Source organism: Eptatretus burgeri, chromosome 15 (genome assembly GCF_056783735.1).
Source record: "Eptatretus burgeri isolate ZD-2024b chromosome 15, Ebu_testis_v1, whole genome shotgun sequence".
NCBI lineage: Eukaryota > Metazoa > Chordata > Myxini > Myxiniformes > Myxinidae > Eptatretus > Eptatretus burgeri.
In genome coordinates, this window is record NC_140975.1 from 29,610,364 (window position 1) to 29,633,513 (window position 23,150).

At 43.7% G+C, this 23,150-nt stretch overlaps 1 protein-coding gene across 4 annotated transcripts in view; it reads left to right on the forward strand.

The window, feature by feature from the left end:
• The window catches only part of LOC147011823 (DCN1-like protein 3), a 66,169-nt gene extending 43,817 nt beyond the window's left edge, over window positions 1-22,352 (forward strand). For 3 of the 4 annotated variants that reach the window (XM_085857118.1, XM_085857117.1, XM_085857119.1), the window contains 2 exons: window positions 18,194-19,521; window positions 19,704-22,352. In XM_085857118.1, coding sequence (XP_085713244.1) covers window positions 19,100-19,521; window positions 19,704-20,214 — 933 coding nt within the window. In that variant the 5' untranslated portion in view covers window positions 18,194-19,099 and the 3' untranslated portion in view covers window positions 20,215-22,352. The remainder of the gene's footprint in view (window positions 1-18,193; window positions 19,522-19,703) is intronic. The other variant, XR_015051698.1, reaches the window with a different exon arrangement.
• The last annotated feature ends 798 nt before the right edge of the window (window positions 22,353-23,150 follow it).

The window sequence follows — 23,150 nt, forward strand, 5'->3', positions numbered from 1 at the left end:
CCAAGGTATACAAAAAAAAAAAAAAGTTGTAATAAAATAAATAAAACTGCATCAAACATTTCTCATACATGCATTTACCGATCTTGCTCAAACTTAGCACACAGATAATGATGGCTTATATATGATCAGATCCAAAATGGCCGACTGGTGGCGTTTTTTTTTTTTACTTAAACGTGTCCCCAACCATTTCTCAGTCGTGCATGATCCAATTTTGTTCAAACGTGGCACAAGCACAGTACATGATGGCATACACGTGCCCCTCACTTTATTTTGCGATCTGAGCAAAGATGGCTGACTGATAGACTGGTGGCCATTATGGTTGTACATAAATATGGGCTTGCCATTTAACTCCACACAGCAAAAATTGCTAAAACGAGGGCTATGACATTTTATGTCTATTTTACTTGTTAGTCTTTTACTCATCTCAAGACTGCACAGGGTAAGGTGTTCTCTGAACTCTGTAGTTGTTTATTTTCTTTTCTTCGTTTTCTGAGCCTTTCTTGGTTCTCTGAAGGTCTTTGTAATTAACTCATCGTTACTCTGTCTATATGGACTCTTCATAAGAATTAACTTTTCCAAAGGCTGTTGACAGGGTTTCTTTTGGCCTCGTTTAAGTCTTCATGATTACATAAAGGACTTTCAGTTGTCATAGTGGTGGCTTGATGGTGAGGATGCTGGACTGGTATCCCAGATGCCAAAGGTTCACCTGTAGCTAGCTAAAGGCAGCAGTATTAACTATTTTGTTTTTGATCTTCTGGAAATAAAGGTTGATTTAGGAGGATTGCCGTGTTGCTCATGGATTTTGTAAAACTAGTCTACCTCATTAATTACTTTCAGGGAGGGGTAATCCACCTGCTGCACCCCACCCTCATGCCCTCTCCTCTGGTCTGGAATACACGCGATGCCAGTCCACATTTTGTGGTTGACGATTAAGCTCAGAGGTGGATTCAGATTTTTTTTGGGGCCCTGGGCACATAATATTAAGGCCCAAAATGCCCCCCCCCCCAAAAAGAGGACTGTGTTATTCTCGCACTCGTTTAGTCTATGTTGCTTTAGACTCTAATGCAAAAAAAATCTGGAGGAATTCCCACGTTTTATTGCCTTTTTTCCCTGCCTGGAATAGAAAATGCCATGTTAAGGTGTCCAATTACCCATCAACTTGCTATCGCTTGGCAAGTCAGCCGCTCCTTATCAACCACTTTGTTGGAATGCTTGCTTGAGTGCTTAAGCCACTTGGCAAGCTCTTTATAAGTTGATTGGTAATGGAACACACCTCTGTATTTGCAAGGTTGTGTTCAGTTTATACCAAGTTTTTATTTTATTTTTCATTTTTTTTTTGTACACAGAAATGAGGCTCGTGGAAAAGCTAAAAGTTTCTTGTAGAGTGCTCACCAAGTGTCTTAAGCACTCAAGTAAGGAGTTCATCTAAACCAGGGGTCGGGAACCTGTGGCTCGCAAGCCAGGTGTGGCTCTTTTGATGATTGCATCTGGCTCACAGATAAAATTGGAGCTTGAAACTTTGAAAGCCCAATATTTCTCGCGGAAGCTTTACCTATAGTTTGAATGGTGTCGTGCTTCTTTCACGTGCACGGCTGAACTTGGCAGAAGGAGAGAAGAAAAAACGCCTCCGAATTGGCTGAAGCGGTTTTCGTTTCGTCCAGTCATGCGGCCAAGGCGACTCGTGATTTTGGTTCCTCCAATGACATGCCGCCGCCGAGACGCATCACGGAATTCATCTCGACCAATCTCGCGCCACCGCTGAGGCGACAGCATCCCAGAGTCGGCCGGCCGCACCGCACCTCTCGAGTATATAAGCCCTTGCGCAGGCCAGCCAGACTCACTATTTGCCAAGCCTCACTTGGGTCAACATCTCCCTCTCTCTCTCACTTGCTCAAAGCTAACCTTTCGACGAAGAAGATGGCGAAAAGAAAAAAAGATGAGGAGCATCGTACATTTCAGGACGAATGGGCCGAAGAATTCGCCTTTGTGGAGAGAGCAGGTTCTGTGGTGTGTCTAATTTGCAATGACAAAATTGCATCGATGAAACGGTCGAATATAAAGCGGCACTTCGACACGCGCCATGCTACCTTTGCATCAAAATACCCTGCGGGAGACAGCAGAAAGAAAGCGTGCCAAGAGCGACTGAGCAGGGTGCAAGCCAGCCAGCAGCAACTCCGCGTATGGACCCGGCAAGGTGACTATAATTCCGCCAGCTTTGCTGGATCTTTAGCAATAGTGAGGAACGGAAAACCATTCACAGATGGCGAGGATGCTAAAACGTTCATGCTGGATGGAGCCAATGAACTTTTTGATGATCTTCCGAACAAAGACAAGATAATCAAACGGATACAAGACATGCCTCTGTAGGCAAGAGCTGTTCATGATCGTACCATCATGATGGCAAACCAAGTGGAGGAAACGCAAGTGAAGGACATAAATACAGCGCCGTTCTTTTCCCTGGCTTTGGATGAGTTAACAGACGTAAGCTATCTGTCGCAGTTCAGTGTGATTGCAAGATATGCTGCTGGTGATACACTGCGCGAAGAAAGTCTTGCTGTTCTGCCAATAAAAGGGTCCACAAGAGGTGAGTATTTATTCAAGTCTTTCATGGAGTTCGCTCAAGAAAAAAATCTACCTATGGATAAACTTCTCAGTGTGTACTGATGGTGCTCCGTGTATGGTGGGGAAAAACAAAGGATTTGTGGTGCTTCTCCATGAACATGAAAATAGACCCATCCTAAGTTTCCATTGCATACTACACCAGGAGGCACCTTGTGCTCAGATGTGTGATGGGCAGCTTGGCGAAGTGATGTCGCTGGTCATTTGTGTGATCAACTTTATTGTTGCCCGAGCCTTAAATGGTCGCCAGTTTAAAACTGCTGGATGAAGTTGGAAATAACTATCACGGTCTGCTTTTGCACAGCAATGTGCGTTGGTTGTCAAGAGGGAAGGTGATTAGCCGTTTTGCGGCTTGCCTGAACGAAATCCGGACTTTCCTTGAAATGAAAGGGATTGAGCATCCTGAGCTCGCCGAAAGTGAGTGGCTCCAAGTTTTACTATCTCGTGGATATGACTGAACATCTGAACGAGCTCAACGTGAAAATGAAAGGCATTGGAAATAGTGTTATCCCTTCAACAAGCCGTGTTTGCTTTTGAAAACAAGCTGGAGCTCTTTATCATGGATCTTGAAACAGGTCGTTTACTACATTTTGAAAAACTGAGACAATTTAAAGATGCATGCATAGCAAGTGAGCCCACTCAAAACTTTGATCTCCACCAGTTAGCTGGCTTCACATCCAGTCTCCTACAGTCATCCAAAGCACGCTTTGGAGAATTTCGTGAGCACACTCGTCTTTTTAAGTTCATCACCCATCCAAACGAGTGTTCACTGAACACAGCCGACCTGAGTTACATTCCTGGTGTCTCCGTCAAAGATTTTGAAGCAGAAGTGGCTGTCGTGAAGGCCTCAGACATGTGGGTGAATAAGTTCAAGTCACTGAATGAAGATTTGGAAAGAATCGCATGACAGAAAGCAGAGTTGGCGAGCAAGCACATGTGGACAGAAATGAAAAAAACTTCAACCCGAAGACCAGCTGATTATCAAAACTTGGAACGTGCTTCCTGTCACATACCTCACACTGCAGCGTGTGAGTATTGCTGTATTGACCTTGTTTGGATCTACGTATGCATGTGAGCAGTCATTCTCACATCTTAAAAACATCAAGTCCAACCTACGATCACGTCTAACGGATGAAAGCCTCAACACTTGCATGAACATTAACCTCACCAAGTACCAACCAGACTACAAAGCCATCAGCAAATCCATGCAGCACCAGAAGTCCCATGAATGGTGAGTATTATAACAACATTATTTAAAAGAATAAATTCAGAGGCTTATTATACTCACATTTAGTTGAATTCAGTCTTAAAATATATTATATGGCTCTCACTGAAATAGATTTCCAAATATTTTGCTTTCATGGCTCTCTGAGTCAAAAACGTTCCCGACCCCTGATCTAAACCATTGATGAGGGACGGCTGCCTTAGCAAGCTTATTGGTAATTAAACACACCTTCGCACATGTGTGAGACCAAGGACACTTGTTTGGTTCTACCACTTGTGTCACGAAAGAAAGTTAATTTCGGGTGATTTTTCACATTTTTCAGTTAATTTCTGGTTCTGCCAGGCGCATGGGTCAGTCCATTTACTGATGAGAGGGTGGCTTATGATCGTACAATAAATTGTAGTGTGGATTTGTTAAACAATATTGATATGTATTAACATTAGGAATGATACAAATTTTATTGTAGTTATTGTTGCATTTTGATACATTAAATGTAATTATTATTCCACTTGTTTTCTCTACTAACCTAATCTCACCCCCTAATTTTATAATAGTCCTGTCGAGTTAAATGTCAAGGAAAACATTTTTAAATTGGTTCATTAAGTAGCTGTGTTTTCTTTCCTTGAGGTGAAGCATTCTCTTTGCGTTGTTTACAACCACTCACAAGTTGCTATGTTTTATCGGCAAATTGAGATTGTGAACCACAAGGTGGACGGGGACCCGTCTCGAAAGATTGTGAACCACAAGGTGGACGGGGACCCGTCTCGAAAGATTGTGAACCACAAGGTGGACGGGGACCCGTCTCGAAAGATTGTGAACCACAAGGCTGTGTGGGGCGCTATGTTATTGTATGGGTTGCATGACCCTCATGCTGCCTCTGCCCGGGATTGACGTTGAGCTTGGAGCTCCAGGCATGGGCCCTTGGCGCCTGTGCGTTAATCTGCCACTGATTAAACTCCCTGAGAATAACTTGACCAATAATATTCTACCTCAACAAATCAAAGGAAAAATACAAATGCGTGCTCCATGATGCAGCGCCCTTTTTCAGGTGATTATCAGATTCCGTTTGTGTTTGACTCGTTTGTCATGTTCTTGTAAACTGCACTCATTCCCGACAAACTGCATAACCCGACTGACATTCGCTTTGAGTTGTGCCTGCATTTGGAGAATTTCTTATTGGTTGTTGCCACATGAAGTTTATGTATACGTGACAGGCCCAGGACGCAGCTGTGATCTGTAAGTTTGTAAACCCTGACCCGCTTCTGTCCCATCCTTCCCATGCTTCCAGATTTTCCCATTGTCCATTGTCTCCCATAACATGGAATCCTTGCTGTGGATTTCCAGCCGGAAGTTTTTCTCTTGTTCTTTCATCATGATGTTGGGTCCACCAAGTTGTTATTGAATAAAGTAATTATGGCCTTTGATGGAAAATTGTATGGAGAGGAGAAGGGGTGAATGAAAACAATAACATGAATAATCAAAATAAAGACCAATTACTGCACCGTAGTCCCAAGATGGAAGCCAGACCGCACACATACAGTACTGATAAGTACGTACTTACAAAAGCAATTTTATTTGAAGTTGTAACCTTAACTTATAAGCAATTGACCGATTTCCCAACTGCCCGGATCATCAGCTGGGCACCGTTTTTAGGTCATCTCTTCGAGCATGACCTAATAATATGGGTGTCGATGTCCTTCGATCCGTCCGTCCGTTCACAATGAAGTTGAAGCGGGAGATCTAGTCATTAGTGATCCTGATAGAGGTCGATGAAACGTACACGATGGTATGACTGTCAAGGTCACGAGGCCTTTGAAGTTGCGAAAATGACGATTTTCAAATTCTATCTCCTCCGCCATTTCTCATGCGATCTTGAATTTGATTGTAGCATATGAATCTATGGGACAATATCTAAATTTAGTCGGGCCGGATTTTCGATATTCGCTTTCGTTTTCGTGTCACGTGACTTCAAAGTTGGCAAAAAATGCGAAAATGACGATTTTCAAAATCTATCTCCTACATTTCTCAAACGATCTTGAATTTGATTGTGGCATATGAATCTACTATCCGAAACCCCGTCACAGATGGATTCCGTTCATTCAACCACCCTCACCAGGTCACCCTTACTCGAGGGACATGGACTGGACAGGGCGTGCTTGCCCCCTCCTACTCATCCCCGGCCCCTGCCCCATTCCCACCCGCCTCCCACCTCCCGCCTTCAAGTTGCTTACCCCCACCCAGAAATTTAATTACCCAGCCCCGCCACCGCCTCTTCACTCCCCGTCCCCCGTCTCTTGATTCCCCACCCCACTTGCCCCTGGGCCTCCGCCCCCCTGTCCACCCCTCACACTCAACCCTGCCTAATTCACCCCAGCCCCCACCCACTCATCCCCCGCCCCATTTCCCCCATCTCCCGCTTTCAATTTGGTTACCCCCGCCCAAAAAATTTGCTTACCTTTCGCCCCGCCTCTTCACTCCTCGCCCCTGTCTCTTCATCCCCCGCCCCCGCGTCTTTACTCCTCGCCCCGTCTCTTCATCCCCCACCCCCGCCTCTTCACTCCCTGCCCCCGTCTCTTCATCCCCCGCCCCCGCCTCTTCACTCCTCGCCTCTTCATCCCCCACCCCCGCCTCTTCACTCCCTGCCCCCGTCTCAACGAAAAGTGTTTATTCTGCTTCAGAGTTGAAAGTTGACTATTGCTACTATGTGCGATGCACTCTTACAGGTACGAAGTCTCTTTCAGTCCAGGTCACAGTGCGAAGAAAAACGTGACGTGACCGCTAGGAGGAGCACAAAATTGGTCCTTCAGTATTAATATATAGATGGGACAATATCTAAATTTGGTCGGGATGGATTTTCGAATTTCGCTTTCGTTTTCGCGTCACGTGACTTCAAAGTTTGCAAAAACTGCCCTACCTTCAGGAGGCTATATATTCTCTACTGGGCATGGTAAAAGTTAGTGAATGGTGTCATTGCATAGCAGCTGACCTTGTATATTTATACATTTTCCGCCGAAGGTGCAAAAGTTTCAAAACCCGAAATGTAAACGTCGGAATTTATTTTCAAAATATAATTTCGTGTGCGCGCGCCAAAATGCCGAGTCATCTTTAACCAAACTGCGCAGTAGTCTTCGGTCATAACTGAACATTGAGAACTTGTGGTATTATAGAGATGACCGTCACCCCCACACGGGGGTAATTTTTCATTGAGGTTTCGATCCTTTCAGCCCAGAACCTCTCCAAACGGTGGATCCACAACCCTGGTCACAGGTCCACATCAGTAGATTACTCAACATCAATGGTCCCACAACGTCAAAGTTGGGTCCTGACAGCCAATCAACACAGCAATGCAATTTCCTTATTCAAACTTATTTAATTATTACTTTTATTTAAAGTATTACTACACATGAATAACTTTAATCATACACCACTTTATATGTTAATATATTAAGCGATAAACACTTTACCTTGTAGACATGACCATGACACTACACCAATAACTGAAAAACATGCTGCACTGTGTATCTTGGCAACCACCAATAAATTATTTTAATGCTTATTTTTAACATTTTATAAATAATATATATTTATTTGATTTTTCTCTTAATACCTTCATTATTTAATTATCCATCTCATGTTTAATCAAAATTATTTTATATATATATATATATATATATATATATATATATATATATATATATATATATATATATATATATATATATATATATATACAGGGGGCTGCAAAAGTAGGTATACAGTAACCTACTTTATATACATATATATACCTACCTTACTGTGTACCTACTTTTGCAGCCCCCTGTGTATGTATATATCTTCTTCTTCTTTCGGCTGCTCCCGTTAGGGGTCGCCACAGCGGATCATCCGTATGATCCGCATAGTGATTTGGCACATGTTTTACGCCGGATGCCCTTCCTGACGCAACCCTGGTCGCCTCTTACGACACGGGGATATGGTACACCTATTTTAACCGGGGTATACACTGGCCCAGTACACTGGTACTCATTTCACCGACCTCGGAAGGATGACAGGCTGAGTCAACCCCCTGGTGTATTAATTCAGTGGCCCAACGGGACTTGAACTCAGGACCTTTTGGATCCCAAACCGCTGCCCTAACCACTGCGCCAACACCAAGGTGTGTGTGTGTGTGTGTGTGTGTGTGTGTGTGTGTGTGTGTGTGTGTGTGTGTGTGTGTGTGTGTGTGTGTGTGTGTGTTTGTGTGTTTGTGTGTTTGTGTGTTTGTGTGTTTGTGTGTATGTGTGTATGTATGTGTGTGTATATGTGTATGTATGTGTGTGTATGTGTGTGTATGTATGTGTATGTGTATATATATATATGTATGTATATGTATATATATGTATATATATATATATATGTATATATATGTATATATGTATGTATATATATGTATATATATGTATATATGTATATATATGTATATGTATATATATATATGTATGTATATATATATATATATATCCCTGGTAAGTTAAAATCCCCCATAATCAATACTCTTTCCTGTGTTGGCGATTGGATGGGAGAATGTTTCGATGACGAGACAAAAAGGGAAGGGATGTAAGGGATGAGCATACACCAGAGACAGACTTAACAAGGTGCCACCAGGTTTTAGAGAATGGAGACAAGTTTGAAAGGTCAATCTTGATGCTGGACAGATGTTGTTTTCTGTCTCTCCTGAGAGTGGACAAACAATCCCGTGCCTTCCAGCAAATGCGATTCTTGTCCATACTGGAAGTTTTGTTTGAGAATGTTCCAGCACCTTCACGGATCTCACCAAGCAGTTTATGCCTGGTGTTGGCTTAATGGTTAGAGTGGTGGGCTTGGGATCATAGGATCCTGAGTTTAAATCCCCCTGGGTTGTTGAATTAATACCAGGTGGAGTTGACTCTGCCTGTCATCCTTCCGAGGTCAGCATCATGAGTGCCAGCTTGCTGGTATCCTGTGTCGGAGTGGCGACCCATCCAGGATTGTTCGCAATAGCCAAGGATACTGCTAAGGCAGCACCAACGTTGCACAGAGTATGGTCCCGATGGATGAGAGTGGACACACACTTGTTGAAGGCTTTGTGGAATGCATTGAGATTTCCTTCAGTCAGGTTTGCTTTCCAGGAAGCGAAGGCAAGTTGTTTCACAGAAACTGCCTCACCACAGGATTCAGTGTAGCATGGGTGGGAAGAAGGGTAGGATACCTGAAGCAGAGATGAGGGAGAGAGAGAGAGAGAGAGAGATATATATATATATATATATATATATATATATATATATATATATATATATATATATATATATATATATATATATATATAGAGAGATATTCTGTGGAAGAATTCCCAGGCTGAGTTAACATCAGGGGCAGTAGATATGGGAGTCCAGTCCTGAAGAGAGATGGCTGATTGGAGTCCCTGCTTAAGTGAAATGCCAGACTCTTCTGCGTTGACGCAGATTTCTGAGAATAGTCAGGGAGATGATCAGATGAACCAATTGGAGCAGGGGTAGAGCAGAAGACATTTTCAGGGAGGATTTGCCATTGACAGAAATCTGGGTTGGAAAGTTCACAGACAGTGTCAGTCCCATGGAGTCACAGAAGTCCTTTGCTGAAGTGCCATGACTGCGAAGAGAGGTACCAACACCCAGCCAAGATGTATGGTGACAATTGAAATCACCACATATGAGGAAGAGAGAGTTGGGATGAGTGTTTAAACATTGGTCCATATTGTTAGAGAGATATAGAGATAGATCGATAGAGAGCTAAATGGATGGAGTTGTCACTTAGGATGATGGTACAGCACACAAAGAAGAGGTGAGAGTGGAGTGGAAGTCACAGCCAAAAGTACTCCTGGGAGTTGGGAGGTGTGAGAAATGGAGTTCTTGATGTAATGTGCAATTCTGCCGCCGGGGAGAGAAACTAAGGATTTGGGGATGTCCTGTGGAAGGAAGGATTCTGTTAAACAGATAATGGCTGGTTTATCAGCAGCAGCCTGGATTAAAAGATCTGTCTGGCTTGAGCAGAGATTTCGGATGTTTGAGGTCCACAGAGTTGCATTTGGGGAGGAGGTATTGAGAGGATGCAGGATTGGGGAGGTGGCTTTCCAGGGGCAGTGTCAGGGGGAGGCTTTGAGGGGGGATTCAGAAAGGGGGGACCAATAAGCTTTTATGGGGTGGGGTGTGGGGGTCCATGGAAAGAGGGGACATGAAGTAGAAGGGTGCTGATTCCAAATTCATAAATTGGACAAATACATAATGATCATGGTATGGGTGGTAATTTTGTTAAAGGCACAGAAAAGCTGGTGGTGCTTGTGTGGGAGGAGGGTTGGTGGATCAAGTGCTTATGCTTCAGTCACATTTGGCTCGGCGGACGTAGCGTCTAAAAAATCGACGGCCACTAGCAATTATAGGGTGGCCGCAGTATTTCCACGGTCACACAATGTAGCAGTCACATATGTTTTTATTTTTCGGGGAGCCGCACAGGGTATTTAGAAATTGTGGAGACCGAAAACGTGGGGGTGCCATACGGTCTTTGATTTGATGTCGCATGGTGACCTTAGGGCGTCCCTGCGGCGGCCATAGAATGTTCAAGGCAGACGCAAGGTAGCCTCAAGGTGCCCGCAAGGCAACCGCAGGGGGACCTAAGAGAATGTGGAAATAGTGCGGCCGCCGTAATTTTTTGGGGGTTGGCAAAATTCATTTTTCATTGATAAGAGCCTACGGAAAACGCACGAATAACGCAAGCCCACCGTACGCTCTACGTAGGTCGACGTGGAACACATCTACGTCATGGCTACGGCTTGTCGAATTGCTATGGCCAACCTAGAAATGAAAAAAGTTATAACTCCGCGCTTTAATTCCACAGAGACTCCTACGGCCTGTAAAAGATAGCTATGTGGCGTAGGGCCACCCTGAGGACACCTCAGAAGCTCTGCGGCCGCCGCACGTTTCTGTCAATTCAGGTGGGGTACGGCCGCCGTATCCTAGCCGTCGGGCAAATGCGACTCATGCTTTAGCTGACAGACATTGTTAGATCCTTGTGGAGGATCTCTAAGTCTTACTCACGTTGTTGTTCTTGTGGACTTTTTTGTTTCACAGCCTACAATTTTCATCGAAACATCCTGAAACTTTATATATATATATATATATATATATATATATATATATATATATATATATATATATATATATATATATATATATATATATATATATATATATATATATATATATATATATATGTATATATATATATATATATATATATATATATATATATATGTATATATATATATATATGTATATATATATATATATATGTATATATATATATATATGTATATATATATATGTATATATATGTATATATATATATATATATGTATATATATATATGTATATATATGTGTATATATATGTGTATATATATATATGTATATATGTACATGTATATATGTATATGTATATATATGTATATATATGTATGTGTATGTGTATATGTATATGTATATATATATATATATATATATATATATATATATATATATATATATATGTATATATGTATATATGTATATATATATGTATACTGAACACGAGGAACATGAAAATACTGAACACGAGGAACGTCTTCAAGCTGTTTTTGAATCGTATTGATCAAGCAGGCTCAACACTGCATTATGACAAATGTCATTTCAGGAAAGCTGAACTTTCTTTTCTCAGAAAGGGGCATGAGCCCAAACACCGAACATTTGGTGGCAGTAACACAAGCACCACTCCAAAGGATGCATCTGCTCAACGTTCTTTTCTGGGTTTGACTTCTTGGTCCTCCAAATTCATTCCAAATTATGTGACAGTAGTGGAGCCACTTCGTGCCTTACTGCGCAAGGATGCTGACTTCTCCTTGACCGAGGCTGCACACACTCGATTTGAAAGGGTAAAAAAAATTGATTGCTAACAGCCCTGCACTTGTTTTGTTTCACCCTACTCTGACCACCATTGTGACCACAGATGCGTCTGATTATGGACTCGGAGCAGTGCTCACTCAACTTCATGAGGACTCCACAGAGGAAACGGTAGCATTTGCCTCACAAACGCTCACAGAATGCGAACGCAAGTACTCTACAGTAGAGAAGGAAGCACTCATCTGCATCTGGGCAATTGAGAAATGGCGTACTTACCTGTGGGGTCGGAAATTTATCCTGCGTACAGACCACAGTCCACTGACCACACTACCATCTTCAAAAGGTCTTGGTCAAGCTGGAATGAGAATTGCACGTTGGTCTGCACGCTTACTGTCGTTTAACTCCGAAATTATGTACAAACCTGCCCATCAAAATGTGACTGCAGACTGTTTATCACGGTTACCACTCCCCATGACAGAGCCTTACCACGAACTGGATGTAGAAATGGTAGCTTTGGTGTCCGGTGACTGCGCTGCTGTACGCGTGGAACAATTCAAGGAAACTTGCGATAGATGCCCTATTCTACAGAAGGTGCAAGGATATGTCTTCAGAGGATGGCCTTGCACTGTGAAGGGCATTGACCCAAATGTACTTCCTTACTTTCGCATTCGGAATGACCTGGCTGTACAGGAGGATTACTTGATTTGGGGCACTCACCGTGTGATTGTGCCGACAGAACTTCAACCCAAGTTAATCCAGCTTATCAAGGTATTATACGTATCAAGGTATTGTACGGACTAAACAAAGACTGCGTGACCTCTACTGGTGGCCAGGGATGGACTCCCAAGTGGGAGTTGCCATTAAGTCGTGCATTACTTGCCAAATGCATGATAAAACAGCTGTCACTTGGGTTACACCTTTGCAACCAGTTCCGCTTCCTCGTGCTGTTTGGGGAAAAGCTTGCCGTCGATGTAGTGGGACCACTTGATAATGGCCAAATGGACTGTCTCTATGCTATTACCTTAATTGATTGCTTCAGCAAATGCCCAGAAGTAGCCTTTACGTCCCAAATAACATCTGCTACAGTTATCAAGTTCCTGATTACAGTATTCAGTCATGAAGGAAATACGTGGGAACTTATCTCTGACAATGGATCTCGGTTTGTTTCAGCTGAGTTTGAAACATTCCTGCAGGAAAGAAACATCAACCACTGCTTTTAGTTCTGTCTATTACCCACAAGCCAACGTGGAGATAGAACGAGTCAACAAAGTGTTTAAGGATTGTTTACATCCTGCAAATCTCGAAGGGAAGCCCTGGAAATCATTCATACCTGACTTTTGAATTCATAATCATCACCAGTTGTTATTTTCATGAAAAAAGGAATATGTGGTATTGGGAGTTGCATGAATGTTGATGAATGCATGACAATTACATGCTTACTTTGTTCTTTGTGTTTTTTCATTATTCATTGTTATTTTCACAAAAAAAAGGAATATGTGGTATTGGGAGTTGCATGGATATTAATGAATGCATGATGAGCTGGAACTGACGAGGCGGAACCGAGAGTGACGTCAGCGGGCTGTCGAGTGTGAAACATGAAACGTGGTTAAAGCGGATGAGCGAAAGATCCTTTGTGCGGCCAGTCTTTGCTTATGAACAACATATCTTTGATCAGATCACAAAATAAAGTTAAGTGCAAGTGTATGCCATCATGTACTGTGCTGGTGCCGCGTTTGAACAAAATTGGACCATGCATGTCCGAGAAATGGTTGGGGACATGTTTAAGTAACAAAATGGCCCCGGTCGGCCATCTTCGATGTGATCTCGAAAAAAATATGATGTGCATATGTAAGGCATCATTCATTATCTGTGTGCCAAGTTTGAACATCAGTAAATGCATGTCTGAAAAATTGCTGAGGATGTGTTCCATCTAATCTGTATGACATTTGGGGAGCACTGGAGTTTTTGAAATCCCTGGAAGTGATTATGACATCCAATTTAATTGTCTTGCTCCGTGGCATTTAGGAGATATGTGGAGGACTTGTCACTGGGATGGAGTGAAAAATAACAAAAACAAACAGTCTCAGATGATCCTATCGGTTTCAAACAGCAGAGAATGTTTGAAGATGAGGTGAACATCTTTAGAATCCAAAGAGAGCTCGGAGAAGACACAAAGCGAAATGACTACAGATCGAGTAAGACCAGCTCAGTCACTTACTGTGTTTGCGGTGATGCCATGACTGATTTACTGGGTGTCTGGCCCTCAACCGACATGTATGGTGTTTGATATAAAGATATAACGGGGTAGTTACACCTTGTCAATATAAAACATTACATCTCGATTTCATCGTGTCGTTTGGAAAGCCATCACACTGTAAATGTTTGTAAAATGATATGTTTAATATTACTACTCTCAACTCACCCTACCCACTCCACTCTTTCCTTTCAAACCTTAATCCTCGCTCCGAACAAACATGTTATTACTTACGAAATCGAAGAATAACAAGTGCAGCATATTCATTGCCTGAGTATGTTTGTCTGTCAGTCGCCTACAGGTTGCAATTGTATGCCGATCTTCACGAAACTTAACCAACTGGCAAAGCTCATCAAAAGCAAGAAGTCTATTGTTTTTGAGGTCAAAAAGATCAAAGGTCAAGGTCATTCCAAGGTCACGTTTCCTGACATTTTTTGAGATCACTTGACACAGTCATTGTTGAGACCAGTTTGCGTCGCTACATTCTACTCAACCAGCACTTTTAAAATGTGGTGGGTCAGTCACTTCCAGTCAGCCATTTTCTTAAGTAGTCAGGGTGAAAAATTTGCACCTCAAGGTCAAATTTCTAGAATTGTCAATTTTCATCCGATTGCTTTGAATTTTGGACAAGATTTGCATATTCGGTCACTGAATTACCTCGGCAGTGATATTCATGTTTCTGCTGGCTGTGAGCCAGAGGTCAACAGCTATCTGGGTCAGGCCAGGGGAATCATGAATTCACTGGATTATGGGTTGTGGTGCTATCGGTACCTGTGCAGGATGACGAATGTCCGAGCCTTCAGGTCCTTGGTGCTTCCAGTCTTGCTCTACAAATGTGAGACTTGGACTCTGAGCAGGGATCTGGACTCTGGTCGGAATTTGTGTCCAACGAGCAGTTGCTGAGAGAGAATCAAATGAGATTTGTTACCTGCATCGTATGTGAGCATCAGCTGCGCCTCTATGGACATGTGGCTCATTTTCCTGACTCTGATCCTGCTCACCAGATTCTGTCAGTGAGGGAGCCTCATAAGTGGAGGAGGCCAATGCGCTGACCGCATGACTCATGGTTGCAGCAGGTTGATCGGCATCTCAAGGAGATGGGATGGGCCAGGCATCTGCCTGGGGGATGGCCAGACGGAGGCCCCTGGAGTACCGGCGGAAAGTGGACGCAGCGATGCGCTGCTCTGGCGCATGTTCCCATACCTGACCTGCCCTGTCACTGAAGTGGTTCACCAAAAATCAGAACAATCGATTTCGCCGTTTTGACATGTCAGCGGTTTCCATGACAACAATTTCACCCCATTATGATCAAATGGAACATTTTGTGATTTTATTATTGCCATATCTCAAAAGCTTTCCAGGATATCAAAGTTAAACTTCAGCAGCTGATTTGTACTGCGTAGTATATGTGATGCGTAGTATATGTGTGTAAAATCTGGTCAGAATGATTCAAAGGTCAAAATGAAGGCCATATGAAGATTTTAAAACACATTCTCGGCCGCAGTTTGTCGATTTGTCATCCAAATTTGTTACGTATAACAATCGATAGGTCAAATTTTCCAAATTGCCATCTTCATGGGAACTATTGTTTTATTTGGATTTTGCAAGTATCGTGCTATTCATACCATCTTTCTTGTTTATTTATTGCTGCTTCAAATATATCCAGCCATGTTAACGTGGTTGATGGAATCAGTAATTGTATTTACCCAATTCTCCTGCATTCCCTTAATAATAATCAATAACTATAATGAGAGGCGCATCACTCCTCGTTGAAAATCTTCTTGAGGTTAGAATACTGGACCAGTTGCCAATCCGATGCATGATACTCGAGTGAAGGTGATTTGGGCAGGGATTTTTTAATTTGCTCAGGGTGCTGGTGATAACCCTCCCACTCTTCATAAATGACACCGTAGGATCTTTAAGGTCCATTAATGACCAGTGCTAGCAGCCAGGTCCTCTGGCTCAATGTCCTCCCGATGGATGGCAAACGCACTGATTGCCCTGCTTGCGAAACACCAGGATGACAGTTTATAGCCGTGCCACGATTCAAACCCAGGTAGACAGCTCAGAGGTGACACCTCCCGGCCAGGGTTTCTATTCAACCTTTTTGGACTTGTGTCCACAAAAACCAGAGGTCCCCACCCAAAAGGGCCGGAAAGGTTAACCCTGATATGTTCCAGAAACAGCGGTGAATAATTATATTTAAAATTAATCAAAATGAAAGAAACAATTATTTCAGGATCACATTTTCGTTATCCTTTCTTGTTTCAGTCAATCGTAATCTTTAATTTATCAACCAGGGATTAAACAAAAACTGGTCACTCATTCTATCTCAGCTCATGCAGTTCTACCTCTCATTCTTCTTTCCTCTCTAATCTCCCAATTTTGTTTTCCTCCTTGTTCACACTCTTCCCACTCCAATCTTTTAAAATTAAATGTGTTTCATCTCCCATTAGTCCGATTTCCAAATATATTTACCTTCACAACTTCTTCCTCCCTATATTTTCTGTCTCATTCCTGGATAGCTCACAAACCTTCAGGTCACCTCCCCCCCCCCCACATCCTTACTCATGATATTTTCTACCCTCATTAACCCTGCCCAAGCCCACTCTTCCTTTTCCAGGTTATTGTGTTTTCTTCCCTCCCTCCACCAACCACTCATTTATTTGTTCCATCGCTCTTTCATCCCCTCTTTTTCCTTCCTGTTATTTCAGCCCCTTACTTGTTATGCTTGACCTTGTGTCCACATTGCTCACAAACCCTGTGTCCTTCACTCCCCCCCCCTCCTCTTACTCAGCTCTTATGCTCACGTTGTGCTTTCCCACTTTCCACTCTTCTGTTTGCGTTGTAGCTCTTTTATGAGCCTCAACTTTGTACACAACAAAACTACACGTTGAACTGACTTACAACAATGTGGTCACAGATCTCCCCCGAGGGTCTGTGGACCTCCTGTTGAAAACCGTTGCTCGAACCGATCCTGTCAATGAAATGGTGGGAGAACCTGATTCACAATAAATAAATACATAAATACAGTTTATGGGTTCAAATTTGGCTGAAGATAATTTTATTAATGACTTGGACTCTAATAAGCTTTTGGAAATGAAGCAGGTCTCAGGGGAATCCCCGTGGCTATCGTATAGTCGATTTCCCCCCCCTCCCCCAAAAAACCCAGCTGGCTCACTTTGAACCCATAAATGGCATTGAAACAAGAAGTAATCACCTGCAGCTCCTTCTCTCGTCTACAGGCGATGTTGATTCACACATTTTGTGGTTAACTCGTAAAGGCCTGTGAGCAACTTGGGAGTGGGCGCTCCCACAGGTAGTAACTTGGGGTGGATGCTGTTACTGGTAGTAACTTTGTAGTGGACACTCCCACAGGTAGTAACTTGGGAGTGGGCGCTCTCACAGGTAGTAACTTGGGATGGACGCTGTTACTGGTAGTAACTTTGTAGTGGACACTCCCACAGGTAGCAACTTGGGAGTGGATGCTCTCACGGGTAATAACTTTGGAGTGGATGCTGTCATGGGTAGTAACTTGGAAGTGGGCGCTGTCACGGGTAATAACTTGGGAGTGGGCGCTCTCACAGGTAGTAACTTTGGAGTGGGCACTTTCATAGGTAGTAACTTTGGAGTGGGCACTCCCATAGGTCGTAACTTTGGAGTGGGCACTCCCATAGGTCGTAACTTTGGAGTGGGCACTTCCATAGGTAGTAACTTTGGAGTGGGTACTCTCATAGGTAGTAACTTGGGAGTGGATGCTGTCACGGATAATGACTTTGGAGTGGATGCTGTCACGAGTAGTAACTTGAGAGTGGATGCTGTCACGAGTAGTAACTTGAGAGTGGATGCTGTCACGGGTAGTAACTTGGGAGTGGATGCTGTCACGGGTAATGACTTTGGAGTGGATGCTGTTACAGGTAGATAAAGTAACTCACACGTACTAACTCATAAATGCCTGTGAGGAACTTGGAAATGGACATTAAAACCTGCTGAAGCAACACCAGCCACATTGAATCGATTACTTAATTTTTGTACCCACCGTGTAAGTCGTTGAAGGATATTTGTCACTTACTTTTATTTTGTGTACACAATGTGAATGCAGAAGATGGTGAATAAGAATTTTTGGAGTGTGATCGGATATTTCATGTTTTCTTTTTCTTTTATTTTGCAGCAAGGCCATCTAAGGCCTACCTTGGCCTCGAGGGGATGGCACGATTAATGAGAACGAGATGCCTTTTGCTTGGCCCAAGAAAGCCCGTGTAAAAGGAAACTTCTGACTCGAGCATTCGTACTGCAATTCAAGAGGCACGTTGAACACAGAAGGTGCACGACATTGCTATTCAACTCCTGCTCCTGTTTGTGCGTTTTTTTTGGGGGGGGGGTGGTGAGGGGTTATGTGACGTGTACACGTTCAATCTTGAGTTGACACTGTGGTGGTAACAACCAGAAGCCAAACCTACATCCAACGTTGGCACACTGAATTAATCGCACAAGGATTTGTTGGCAATCTCAGCATCTGACAAGTCGAGGTTGATGAGCTGTCAGGTTTGAAGAAACACGATTATCAATGGTCGCTTCCTCTCCCGGCAGAAGAACCTTTCTGAACTTTTGATTAGTTATCTCAATATCTGGGCTTGTGGTCACGGCATTGGGATTTTGCACCCTGCTTCGGTCGTCATGTGGTTGTACCGAGTTTGCGCAACTGTGGCATCGTCTCCAAATAAATTGTGAGCAGGTTTTATCCCAGCCAGTTGCACATGGATGCTGTTGAACGCTTTGTGGAGCACTTTCCATGAAGGAGTCACTTGACCATTTTGATAGAACAGTGAATTCTTCAACCGACTATAAACCATTCTTGGACTTGAGATGCAGTTGATTATTTTATGCATGGAATACGGTAAGTGACCGGCTGAGCTTGGTTTTTGCTTGGCCAAAAGCTTGAAGGATTAGAAATTTGGACTCGTCAGATGGTGCTACGACAGTGCCTTGAACCCTGCTTTTCTCAATACGTCTCACGTTAACCAAGAACAATGTGAAGGAACAAGCAAAATAACCTTAGGCCTATGGAAGAATCAGAATGGGTCAATGTGTGACAAGTTGCCGTGGTGATTCCTCATTTGCTCGACGGCCTGGTAAGAGGCCTAAGGTAGCACGTGAGGCGAAGTGCAACGGTGAGGTGTCGGTGAGTTCCAACGGTCCCAAGCGAGGCTTGGACTCGGGAAGGCCACATGGACCAAAGAGACATTCAAGCTGTTTGGGTGAGATGGTTGGGGGTGTCGGGGGGCGATGCGTTGGGGTTGGCTGTCCTTTGGGAGAAGCTGAGGCTGAAGACGGCCGCCTTGAACAGCTATTTCAGCGCTACCGTGATGAGCAGCAAGACGTCATCCTTTCCGATGGTGTTGAGCGGCTCTGCGCTGATCTGGGCCTGCATCCTGCTGACTTCCTGGTGCTTGCTTTTGCCTGGAAGTGTAATGCTGCCACCATGTGTTGCTTCACCAGGTATGCTGGAGTCTCCCATTCTTGCCACTCTGTTACGATTGACCTTACTCAATAATATTTTGCATACATTACATGCAGTCCACTTTTATTTTTGCAATACATTTAATAGCTTAAAACACATTTGAATAACCCATCTTGGTCACTCTAGACGCAATCCTTTCTCATTCACTTGCCCTTTTTAGATGCGAGTTTTTTCAAGGCTGTCGAGCTCTCAGAGCGGACAGCATTAAATCGCTGCGTGCGAAGCTCCCCGCCGTCCACGGAGAACTTCGCGATGACGCGGCCTTTCGTGACCTCTACTGCTTTGCTTTTCAATTTGCACTGGAAGCCAACGAAGGGCAGCGTGCCCTACCCCGGGCCACGGCCGCTGCCATGTGGCGACTAGTTTTTGTCCCACGTCCACCCGCTTTGCTGCCACGCTGGCTTGTCTTCCTGGATGAAAACCCAGAGGGTGTGCGTGGTGTCTCGCGTGACACCTGGCAAATGTTCTTGAACTTTGCACAGGCCGTAGAGCCTGACATGAGCGGTTACAGTGAAGATGAAGCATGGCCTAGCCTTTTCGACGCATTTGCTGAGTGGCAGTTTGGGAAGCAAAGACCGCAAGTTCCCGGTGCTGCAGGAAGGAAGGAGAACGAGTGCCTGTTGACCGGAGTTTTGACCTGCGCCCGAGATGACTATCAGGTTATAATTTAGCAATGCTCAAGGACTGTGTAGAAAACCATCGAGGGGATCTGAAATGGCATTGGAGAGTGGTCATTATGACAGGGAGAACTTTTCATGAAGCAGATGCACCTTCTTGATGAAGAATATGGGCCAAAGAAAGCAACAGGGTTTGAATGCTTGTCTTTAATTAGAACATTGATGGGAATGTAACATGTCGATGAATGTACGGGTTTGCACTGCAGATATTCGTGTCGTTTGTCAACCGAGTGTTTCGGAAAGCATTGAGTACCTTTCTTTGTCTCGCGCTAATCCCGCAGCCGAATCGACAACTCGATCGGCCCGGTCTAAGTCGTCATGCTGACGATGCATCTTCTCACTGTTTCTGCGTAGAGAACAGTTTCCTTTTTTTTTGTTTGGCATTGTTTATGAGTCATTTCTCACTGTTCCAACAAGTCCTTCCATGCTGGCTGCCTTCCAATGCGAATGTCGATGCAGTTAACTCGAGCAATATTTCACAGGTAGTAGCCTACGTTGTTACCTGTTTCCCGGCAGGTACTCCCCGGCTTGCCGAAAAGGAAGTCCCGACGGCGACGAGAAAGCATGCCTGTGCTGTGATTTAATTTTTTTTTCTGATTAATTTCCCCTCGCAAGCCGGAGGTTATTCGCCCCAGATATTAAGACAGGGCTTTACATGAGCGGAGAACCCTCTTGTCCCCCTAGAAGAGGCTCGTTGAAGCATCCGTCACTGCAATTGCAGCAAATTCGATGTTGAGCTATAAATGTTGCGGCGCTACGACTCGGGAATTAAAAGGATGGAAGGCTGCCTGAATGGAGCATGCTATTTGGCACCAGGCCCAACATTATCCTGCCTATTCCTCTGATGGGGCTTTTGAGGGTAAGGATTTCCTTCTGCAGCTGCCAAAAGGCCATTAATGCTGCGTTTTCCACTTGGACGGAGACGCCGAGCACAGATGACTATCCTGCGATCCCAAGTACTGTGTGTGTTGCATCTCGATATGTAAAAGCTTTGGCCTAAGCTGCTGTTGCAGTACGGATTTCGGTTTTGCCAGTTGTCTTGAGTCCAAGCAATTATCATGGTGTCCGGTTGACTTGATCACACAGCTATATGTCAAATCCGAGTCGGAGTTGCTGTGACTTGAGAAAAACCCAAACCGCAACATCCTTTCCCCATTTATCTTGGACTATACAGAAGGAAAGAAATTGCACGATCTCTTTGCTTTCTGCTCCAGTATTCATGTGATGTCTGTCATGCTGTGCCTCACCTGATGAGAATCAATTCAGGGTTTCTCTCCTCATCAGGGTTTTGAATGTTCGGGAGAGTAAAGGTGGTGGATCCCACAACTTTGGCCACGCCATGGTTGACCTTGTGCTAAGCCAATTCTATTGAGAGGGTTAACAGGATAATGTAATGAAGTTACAAATTATATCAGCATAATTTCTATAAAAACGTAGATCTCGCAATGAAAATTTGTTGGGGCACATGGTGGGGGGGGGGGGGGTGATCCACAAATTGTATGGATTTTTGACTACGTAATAATATGCAGACAATCTCAAATTCAATTATTTAAATATGGATCAAATTTTGGACCAAGCCCGATTAAATTTTATGCTTGTTGCCCTTGATGGCCATCTACATAATATGTACCGTTTTGTTTATCTGGGGAATTGAGGAAGGTAAAGGGGCAAGATGGTCAGGGAGGGACACTATGTATGTATTATGTAGATGGCCCCTTGGCAAGTGCCAACCTCCCCCTACTTGAGTTTATAGAATGATCTCAAATTCTTAAATTGAGTAATATATGTTTTGAAGACAAAGTGAGCTTGTGGGTTTGGATGGTGTTGCACTTTTTATTTATTGGAATTATGGTCACGCGCCGAGGTTTTGTCGTGCGATTAAAGTGATTTCTCGAACTTTCTTCTGCATTCCAGCTCTTATCGCTGCCATTCTGAGTGTCTTGACCACCCCAACTCTCCCCTGTCCCATCCCTGCCCATTCTATAACCACTTGTTGATTGATGTCAGCCATGGAGGCTGTGTGCATGGCTCGGGCACACCTGTATCACCTGTGCTTCAATACTGCACAGGCAAACGCATGTTGCTGCCATTTCGGTCTGACTTTATTTGACAATAAATGTTTACATACCACTTGTCATTCTACGCGTGACTTGCCAATAGCTTGTTAAACAATGCGTTTAAAGTGAATATTACGTCACAGAGAAGGCTACATGCAAGGATGTGCCCCAAGGGCGAGCTGGGTTGCAATAATACGTCATTTGACACGGTCTCGATCTTAAATTGGCCAGACAATCATGCTTTTGTCAAGTCACCCGATTAAGATCGGGTTATTTAGACTTCAGTAAACCATCACGAAGATTGATGTTTAAAGCTGAAGCAAAAATTAACAACGGGAGTGCGCCACGGCAACGTTGAGCCAAATGGCCTCATTTCCTTTCCTCCTTCGAGATAGATTTCTTAGTCTCATGTTGTCGTTATTTTTTTTTCTGTCCGAGGAAGGACCCTGCCCCCCCCCCAGCACATTTGCAAGCCCAGCTGAGGGGGGGGGGTGATGATATTGTGAGCCCCTGACAGGGGCATTTTGAGGGGGGAAAATTTTTATTCCCATCATCTGACTTTGGGTACCCCAGCACAAATGCGAGATTGGACCAGGGATGTGCAATTCTACAGAAATCAATGAAAAGGCTTCACACACCTCGTTATTTATATATATATATATATATATATATATATATATATATATATATATATATATATATATATATATATATATATATATATATATATATATATTGTTGCGGATTCGCGCCCGCCGGCATGCGAGCGGCCACGTAACTCGAATCGCGGCACGTCGCCCACTGGACGGACAATCCCGTCGTGACCCTCTCGGACTAATGCCGGGAACTAGTCACGGGTGGGCCTTTCGGCCT